The sequence below is a fragment of the Amblyomma maculatum genome, chromosome 3, assembly GCF_055883805.1.
Source record: "Amblyomma maculatum isolate TAMU_Amacu chromosome 3, ASM5588380v1, whole genome shotgun sequence".
NCBI classification, from domain to species: domain Eukaryota; kingdom Metazoa; phylum Arthropoda; class Arachnida; order Ixodida; family Ixodidae; genus Amblyomma; species Amblyomma maculatum.
The window spans coordinates 32,078,561-32,088,097 of NC_139346.1; the positions used below are offsets into that span (position 1 = coordinate 32,078,561).

The 9,537-nt window shown below is 53.7% G+C and overlaps 1 protein-coding gene across 1 annotated transcript; it reads right to left on the minus strand.

The window, feature by feature from the left end:
- Positions 1–919: 919 nt before the first annotated feature.
- LOC146194456 (uncharacterized) lies at positions 920–4,011 on the minus strand. The gene is made up of 2 exons (XM_084596561.1): positions 3,628–4,011; positions 920–1,071 (listed from the first exon to the last, which is right to left on the minus strand). The coding sequence occupies exons 1-2, from the start codon at positions 3,800–3,802 to the stop codon at positions 920–922; spliced, it is 327 nt and encodes a 108-aa protein (XP_084452687.1). The 5' UTR covers positions 3,803–4,011.
- Positions 4,012–9,537: the final 5,526 nt, after the last annotated feature.

A 9,537-nucleotide genomic window follows, 5' to 3' on the forward strand; every position in this document is an offset into this window, starting at 1 on the left:
AAAGCGAAGTCACCTTTAAATGCAGTTGTAGGTCTTCGTACCCGTACAAGGTCACCAACATCCACTTTGGTTTCCCTTGCGGCCCTGCGAGCGTCTGTGTAGAGTTTACTGGATTGTTGCTTTTGCTTCACCCGCTCGCGTAGGCGGTGGAGCTCTGCACTAGGGTCAGTCGAAAATATGGCTGACGGGTACCCAACCACATCAAGCCGAGTTCTTGGCAAACGTCCATGCAGGAGAAGTGCTGGGGCAACAGCAGTTGTGGCATGTGGCGTGCAACGGTAAACGCCCAAGTATTCTGTTACCGTCTGGCGTAAGGGACGCTGCTCGAGTGTAGCTACTTGAACAAAACTTTTAAAAACTCTGTTAAACCGTTCTACTTGACCGTTTGCTTGGGGGTAGTATACGGATGAATGCCGCAAGCGGATGCCGCGATCCTGCAGAAAAGCTTGGAATTCTCGAGATGAAAACTGTGGCCCGTTATCGCAAACGATTTCTTCTGGGTAACCTTCACGTGCGAACACTGACACCAAGAAGCTTGTGACTGTGCGTGTTGTGGCTTGGTTGCAAAAATATACCTCGGGCCACTTAGAAAAGTAGTCGACCAGCGTGATTGCATATCGGCAATCGTGTGGCGCTCTCTCAAATGGGCCAACAATGTCCATTCCCAGCTTTAGCCACGGTTCCTTTTATAAGGGGACCGGGTTCAATGGTGCAGCCCTAACCTTCGAGCTTTTGTCCGCTGCCTGACATATAATACATGTTTGGATAGCTAGCTCGACTTGCCTGTCCATGGCTGGCCACCAAAATTTTTCTCGCAGACGTGCTTTCGTTCGTACAATTCCAGGGTGGGCCTCATGAGCAGCGGTAATTATCCGCGGTGTAAGTGATGCGGGGACCACAAGGCGTTCGCCACGCAAAATCAAATTGTCCACCACTGAAAACTCATCGCGAAGTTTGAAGAAAGGTTGAAGCTCACCCGGCAAGGATTTGTGCGTAGGCCACGACGATTCAATGTAAGCCTTGATTTGTTGCAGTGTGCCGTCTTCCGACTGGGCCTGTTCAAACTCTTCCCTGGTAATGCAAGAAGATACAAAGGCAACTGATACAGTTTCATCTGGTAAAGTCTCTTCTTCCTGAGAAGATGACGCCGGGAGACGAGAAAGCGCATCTGCTACTCGATTTTGCGAACCCTTCCGGTACTTTACTGATAGTTGTACTGCAGTAGGCGCTCAGCCCACCGTGCTATTCGCAAAGGACGCCTTCCTGGCCCTTGGGTAGAAAGCAATGCGACCAAGGCTTGGTGGTCAGTAAGCAATGTGAAATGGCGTCCCCACAAGTAGACATGCCACTTTTCGCACGCCCAAACACACGCAAGTGCTTCACGTTCTCCTACTGAATATCTCCTCTCTGCGGATGAAAGTGCTCGAGAAGCAAAGGCGACTGTGTGCAGTTCCTCTCCATCCACCTGTTGGAGAACCGCTCCAAGCCCACAGTCAGAAGCGTCAGTGGAAACTACAACGGGAAGGGATGCATCGAACATCCGCAGGACTGTGCTGGACGCAAGTGCCTCTTTGATCTTTCGAAAACTGGAGTCTACCTCGCCAGACCAAACAAATGGTTGCCCTTTTCGAAGAAGAACACGCATCGGTTCAACCATCTCGGCAAAGTTGGGAACGAACCTAGAGTAGTATTCGACCAGTCCAAGGAACGATCGAAGGCTGGCTGCATCGGTGGGTGCCGGGGTATCCTTGATGGAAGCAACCTTTTCCTCCAGTGGAACAATACCACTTGCTGTGATCCTGTGACCCAAAAATGAAAGTTCCTGCGTATCGAAGATACATTTCCTGTTCAACTTGAGTCCTGCCTCTTTAATGCGTCTAAGTACTGATGCAAGGTTATCTATGTGCTCCTGCCGGCCCCGCCCGAAGACTATAATATCATCTATATAGAAAAGCACGCCCTTACATCCCTGCAGGACTCTGGACATCATACTCTGAAATGCAGAGGGCGCGGAAGCCAGCCCGAAGCACACTCTTTTAAAACGAAAGAGGCCTTCGTGAGTAAGAAATGCGGTCAAATCGCGACTCGCAGGGTGAAGCATGACCTGGTGGTAAGCTGATGCGAGGTCTAGCTTAGAAAAATGTGTTGCCCCCACTAGACTATGCAATAGCTCTTCTGTATGAGGAAGGGGAAAGCTGTCTGCTACGACAGCTTTGTTTGCTTGTCTAAGATCTACACAGAGGCGAATACCGCCCTCTTTCTTTTTAACGACCACAATGGGTGACACCCATTCAGATGCCTCCACCCTCTCTATCACGTCAATATTTTCCAATCGACGGAGCTCTTCCGAGACCAATGGTCGCAGTGAGAGCGGAAGGCGCCGAAGTTTTGATTGGAATGGCTGCACTGTGGATCGCGTTTTGACGTGGTGCACAAAACCTTTTACGAGGCCAAGACCTGGATCGAAAAGAGATCCAAACTCTTCAACTAATTCCTTTGGGAGGTTAATTTCCTGCACGGCTTTTGTCGGCTCAGAGCGCTGTTCCCTTCGAGAATTAGACGTTAGCGTCGTTTCAAGGCATTGAAGAGATGACCCATCAATCTGTAGACCGAGCGCCTTGATGGCATCGATACCCAAGAGTGAGGTGCCTTGTTCTACAACATAGAAAAGAAGACTTGTTGTGTCAGCTTTGTACGTAACGTCAGCGAAGAAACAGCCACGAACCGGAATTGGCTGTTTTGAATAGTCTAGTAACCGAACTGTTGGGGCAAAAAGTACGTGGTCTCCAAAATGCTGCTTGAAAAGGTCCTGTGTAACAATGGAAACAGATGACCCAGAATCTATAAGGAAAGTTATGTCCGTGCGACCAATCGAAACTGTGACGTGAACTGCGGAGCGAGCGGCCGTCGTCACAGCCAGAATGCTCAAAACTTCCTCGCTAGAAGAATTTTGGCTGTCTACCTCACGAACCGGAGCGGAGCCTCGTTTCTTGCAAACAGAGCGGAAGTGACCCATAACACCGCAATGGTGACAACGCTTGCTTTTGGCTGGACAGCGAAATGATGCCGCACTGTGCTGAGATGAACCGCAGCGATAACAACGCGATTGGCGGCTGTGTGACTGCTTCGAGCTCTCGTCGGAATATGGTGTGCGCGTAGGCGTATTTCCACGAGTATTTATACGTCCAACAACTTCAGAAGGAAATTCTTGCAGATCATTGTACGCCTGCTCAAACTGCCTTGCCAGGAGTACCGCTCTAGCGAACGAGAGAGACGATCCTTCAAGAAGAAAACGTTCGCGCAAGCTCCGAGACGAAATACCCGCAACGAACTGGTCACGCAGCGAATCTTCCTCAACAGGAAACGAGCATGTAGCAGAAAGCTCCCGTAATGCAGTGATGTACTCATTCACTGATTCACCAACTTGTTGGACACGCCTACTAAACCGATGCCGTTCGGCAACAACATTGCTTGTTGCCGAAAAATGAGCATGCAGAGCGGCCACTGCGATATCATACGATGATACTTCAGGCCTTCCATCGCCCGAGCCCGATGCTTTATCAGTAGCAATTTGCTCACCGAGCTTGGCGTTGTCCAAAGATGGGAGGGTGTAAAATATGCGCTGACCTTCTACCCCAAGACTGTGAAGAAGTAGTGCCTTGCGACGATCCGGTGTGCAGTCGGAGGCACCCGAAGCAAGCAGGTAGTTCTCGAAGATGCGGAACCATTGCGGCCACGCAACAGCAGGTTGGCCAGGCGCGGGCAGGAACGGGGGCGGTGGCGCGAGTCCCGAAACACTCATGGCGCCGAAGAGCAAGCGACGAAAGTCACGCCCCCTGAAATCGGCCAATCCTCGTCGCCAATGTTGTAGCGGCGTGTGCCGCAGATGTACACGGACTGCCAAGCAACCAAGAAAATCCCCTTTATTTCAACATGCAGTCACTTATATACACAGAGCGACACTGGTGCCTCTGGCGGCCGGTGATCACAAACTCAAACCGAAACCAAATATACAACATATAGGCTTATGTAGGCCTACAGAACAGAGCTGAGGCCAGACTCCTCCAGATAAATGAGGAGGAGCCGGTGAGCAGAAAGTTGGTTCCGAGCAGGGAAGAGCAATTGCCCTTCCGTATCAGCAGGAAGACCAAGATTCCGATAGCCATTCAGAAGTTTCTGGCGATGGCCAGCGGAGGCTGGACACACGAGGAGCTAGTGTCCCAGTGTGCCAGTATTGCCGCAAGAGGGACAGGCTGGGCTGGGAGCTCGGCCACAGGCATACATGCGACACGGAGTCCACGTGCAGCCTATTCGAAGTCGTAGGAGGAGGGATTTGTCCTTCCGTGGAAGTTTGTCAGAGAGCCGTTGGAGATGTTCACCAGCGGCAATACGACGGTCAGGATGGAAAGACCTTATCGACCTTCTCAAGAGGGGTCTTGAAAAGTCAAAAGGTGTGACAGCCTCAGTGACTGGGGCGCCGTTGTCGTGCGCCGCTTTGGCCAGGGCATCCGCCTCTTCATTGCCCTGGACTCCAGTATGTCCTGGAACCCAATGTAGGATCAGTTGATACCCCGAGTCTTGAAGGGCTAGGAGACGGGCTCGGAGAATGTTCACCGAGAGGTTGGTGCCGTGGTAGATAGTCAGGAGCTGCAGAGCAGATCTGGAGTCGCACAGAACATTCACAGGTCCAGGAGGGACACTGGAAGAGATGAACTGTGCGGCTAGATGTAGACCGGCCAGCTCAGCAGCTGTTGAACTGGCAGGGAATTACAGGCGGCAGGACCTAGACTGGTCTAGCTGCGGTGCTGTCATAGCAGCAGCTGCTTGGAAGGTAGCGGGTCGAACCGAACCATCCGTAAAGAGGAGTGTAGATCCTCTACACTCCTCAAGGAGGGCTGCAGTTGTCTGCTGGAAGGCAGCTGCAGGGGTGTGATGTTTGGTGTGACCATCCGTATCCAAAAAGACAAGAATTGGGGTCGATTGGGTGGAGGGGGTAGGACTGAGAAACCTGGGACAGGACCGATGATTTCTCTGTACACTGTATACAGCTTACCCATACGAGAATGGGATTTGCTGTGCAGCCGTGCTAGGAGTGAGGCACCATCTGGAGCATGGCTGAGACGATCAATTTGGGTCAGTCCCCTCTGGGCGAGGAGAAGATCCAGAGGGTAGATACCAGCTTCCGCAAGGATAGCGGGTATCTGTGAGGATTGAGGGACTCCGAGGAATCTTCTAATCCAATGCCTTCGAATCGTGTCGAGACGAATGACTCGAGTCGACCGAAGGGAGACGAAGGGAAGGGCATATAGGATGACCGATGTCGCCACTGCCTCGAAGAGCTTGATTGCCCAAGTGGAAGAGCAACCATTGCCACTTGCAAGGAGACGCTGGACTGCTCTTCCCACACGATCAAGATGGGGAATGAGGGCTTTGTCAGCTGGGATCCAGGTGAGACGGTCGTCACTTGTGAGACCTAGGTATCTCACCTGGCGTTTCCATGGAAGATGGGTTCCTTCGATATGCAAAATTGCAAGACGGCGGGAACTCCGGGCTCCTCTGGAATGGTAGACGAGGGCCTCAGACTTAGTAGCCGAGAGGGTCAATTCCTTGGATGATAGGAAGTACTGGACACCGTCCAGTGCCTGTTGCATAGCCTTCCTAGCGGAGACAATACGTCTCCTTGGAGCTCGGATCCAGAGGGCTATGTCATCAGCATAGATGGAGCAGGAAACGTTGTGGATTCTGATCTGCTGAACGAAGTTCGGTAAACCAGCTAGGACGAGGTTGAACAGCCAAGGACTGAGGACTGATCCTTGGGGAACCCCAGATGTAACAGGACGAGGAGAGCTAAGTGTTTGCCCAACTCGAACTTGGAAGGAGCGATTGGAGAGGAATGCCGAGACAAAGCGATGCAGTTTCCCAGTGACTCCAAGGGCATCCAGAGCCTGCTCAATGATGGTGTGGGGCAGGTTGTCAAAAGCGGACTGGACATCCAGAAGAACCAGGAAGACGATGTCGCCCGCATATTTGGCTTCCTCAAGGGTGGAGACCACATCCACTATAGAGTCTGCAGTACAGCGGTGCTTCCGAAATCCTGTCTGCATCTCTGGAAGGAAGTTGGTTGCTCTGGCGATCCATGTGAGTCGTTCCAGGGCAATGAACTCCATGATCTTGCAGGCAGCAGATGTGAGAGATACAGGAAGGTAGGAGGATAGTTGTTTAGCCGGCTTACGGGGCTTAAGGATGGGAACAACGATGGCATTTCTCCGGTTGTCCGGTAGTATGCTGCTGTCCCATGTGTCGTTGAAGACTGCGAGGAGGCGCTTCTTCTCTGGGGCATCCAGATTACGGAGCATCTGGAGTGTAAGTCCGTAAGCGCCAAGAGCTGATTTCTTCTTCGAGCGGTTAAGGGCACGGTGAAGCTCATGAGGGGCAGTGGGTTCATTGCAGAGGGCAGAGATGGTCTGTGCCAAAGCTGCTGGTGGCGAAGGGGTAGACCGAAGGAGCGAAGGGGGATTCGCCACTGGAAGTCCAGCGGATGGAGGGAGCGTGACTGACTTGGAAAGGAAGTCGGCAAGTTGCTCTGCCAAGTCTTGAAAGGAAATGCCTCTTGCGATGGCTGCTCCCAGGACAGGTTGTCGATTGGAGGCAACCTGCAAAAGGGATTTGAGGATGCGCCAGGCAGCAGAGGACTGTCTGGCTGACTGTATGGACCGGCAAATGCTGGCCCAGCTTTCCCGGGAACGACGACTGGCCTGACGACGGCAGCAAGCATCGATCCTGCGGAAGGCCTTCCAATGTTCAGGATGGTGGGTGCGCTCGGCCACTCGCTGGGCCCTTCGTCTGGAGGCCCTAAGTCCGAGTAGACGTAGGTCCGGGACTGGTGCGTGTAGTGGGACTGCTCAGGTGATACTGGAGTTCTTGGCGCAACGTCCAAGAAAATCCAGGAAGTCGCCTGCAAGTGGGATGTCTTTCACTTGTTCTCTGAACACGGCCCATTTAGTAATGGGGTAGAGCTTTTCCCTCCTCCTACCCCTCACAGAGGGGTTAAGGAAGATGGGAAAATGATCCGAGCCCAAAGAGTCAGGTGCTCTGGCCCACGAATAGTGGCAGGCATCAGAGATGAGAGCCAGGTCGATGAAAGAAGATTGTCCTGGCCGAATGAAGGTTCGGGAGGTAGGCTGTAGGAAACGAAGGCCTGCCGCGTTGATGGCATCCAAGAGCTTTTTGCCTCGGGTGGTGCTGGACTGGTTAACCCATGCCCTACGGTGGGAGTTGAAATCCCCGCAGATAAGGACATCCTTACCTAGACGGGAATAAAGGGCAATGAGGCAGGAGGGGTCCCAAGGAACTCCTGGAGGGACATATACTGAAGCAACTGTACTGTCCGTGTCACCCATACGGACGCGCACGGCACAGATCTCCAGTTGTCCTAGGTCAGGTTGGGCAACATCCATCAGTGTGTGGGGTATGTCACTCCTCACTTAGATGGCTGTGCATGGCCTGTGTTGTGGATGCGAAGGATCCAGGCAGGGGGCATCATTGCAGTCCTGGTTGGAGCAGCATGAGCGGCCAGAGTACCCGGTGAATCGTGGTAGTCGGAGGTTCTCCGCTGGGACTCGGGTCTCCTGTAAACCAAAGACATCAAATTCCAGAGATTTCTGGAGGATTAGATCTTTGAGGTCCGCGTGTCGTACTCGCAGGGAGTTGGTATTCCACTGCAAGACACGCGGTCTCCTGGGAACAGGGTTGCGTCTGTTCCTACGTCTGGCCATGATGGCGAGTGGTAGGGCTCGCAGTAATGAGAGCAGCAGCTTCTCCCAATCGGCGAGCGCCAGAGTTGGGTGGAAGCTGGGTCATGAGCGCTTGGACAGCAAGTCGTAGCGCTTCGGTTACCGAAGTGAGTGTGGCTTGGATATCCACCGCCACAGGTTGGTGAGGGGGCTCCCGAGCTGGTTCGCTGGGGTGCTTGGGACTCCGTGACTGGAGGGCCTTTGAGTAGGATTCGAACTGGGTAGACCCAGACCCAGTGGGCTGAAGAGGGCGGAGCTCGTTGAGCACTTGCTGCCGATCTTCTGGTGTTGTTGTCTTGCGGAGAGCCGTGGTTAGCTGCTGTTGATGTCGCCACTTGGGACACGAGGGATCAGCAGCCCGGTGCCGACCTCCGCAATGAAAACACTTGGGAGTGCTAGAAGTGCACTTCCGAGTGTGGTGTGATCCGCCGCAGATGGAGCAGCGATCAGGCCTGGTGCAAGCGGCGGAGACATGATTAAAGGCTCCGCAGCGGGTGCACTGGAGGGGACGAGCTTTCAGTGGTCGAACAGAAAACTTCATCCCATTGATGTAGACATGGTCAGGTGGAGGGGCAGCGAAGCGGACGGAGACAGGGTGGCCTCGACGACGGACGCCGAGTATCTCAACATCAGCCTCAATGCCCTCGGCAATGTCTTGTTCCCGGACCTCGCGATCGACGCCGAAGATAGTGCCCACATGGAAGTCCATGCGGGGAGCCTCGAACGAGCGAACGGGAATATCAAGGAGGGACTTGAGGGTCAGAAGGTGATCGCGGGCTTCATGCGATGACACATCAGCAGCCACGATGTTTCGTTTCCGGTTGAGCCGGACCTCGATGACCCCTGGCTGGCCATACAGGTAGGCACTCATGTGTTCCTTGATGGTTGCCCTGAAAGAAGTATTCTTCTCTCGAAGGGTTAACAGCATCGTGGACACACGAGTCACCTTGGGGCGGTTGATTCGGCGTGTGACCGTAGTCCAACCACCGGTATCCCGATCGTGATCAGGAGCCGGATGGTTGGAGCGGGAAGGCTGTTGTGCCGTGGTGGAGTTGTTAGCCTGGTCCTGAGTTAAATCAGAGGAGGTGAACCAAGGAACCTCCGGAGGCGAACCGGAGGATGGTAGAGCAGCGGCCTTGTCAGAATCTTGATGTTCGAGATCCTGGGCTAAGGCTGCAAAGGAGTTATGCAGAGTTACTTCACCTTGGGAAGTGGGCTCTTGCGAGGGTCCGGAGGAACGAGGCTTGCGTAGGCGGTTCGTGGTTACGAGCATATCGTCCAGTGCCTTAAGCTGGGAGGCAAGGTCTTCTTTCCCAGCTGGGAAGAATGTAGTAGATGAAGTGTTGCTCTCGCCAGATATGACAGCCTCGAGTGCCGGGAGAGACGCCTCTGGCTGTCCGGTAGGGAGCAAAACGGAAGGTGGTCGGCTCGAGTCGAACGACTCGGTTATCCCAGCGGCATCGTCGGTGACCTTGCGCTGTTGGCGCTTGGCCTTTCCTTTGCGCTGAGGCTTGGGAGGTGGGTTGTCGGCAGGATCCTTAAGGAATTGCGCCGCTCTCAACCGGGTCACAGGGGGAGATGGGCTGCGGCTACCGGTCGGAGATGCAGAGACCTGGGGCGGGGGATGCCCTGAGGCAGGAGGGGGGACAAGGTTGCGACGGGACTCCTCAATGGAGGGGGTTGTCAGCAACCGAAGACTCTCATAGAAGTCCTCAAGTTGTCCCCGGACATGGCACTCGATATC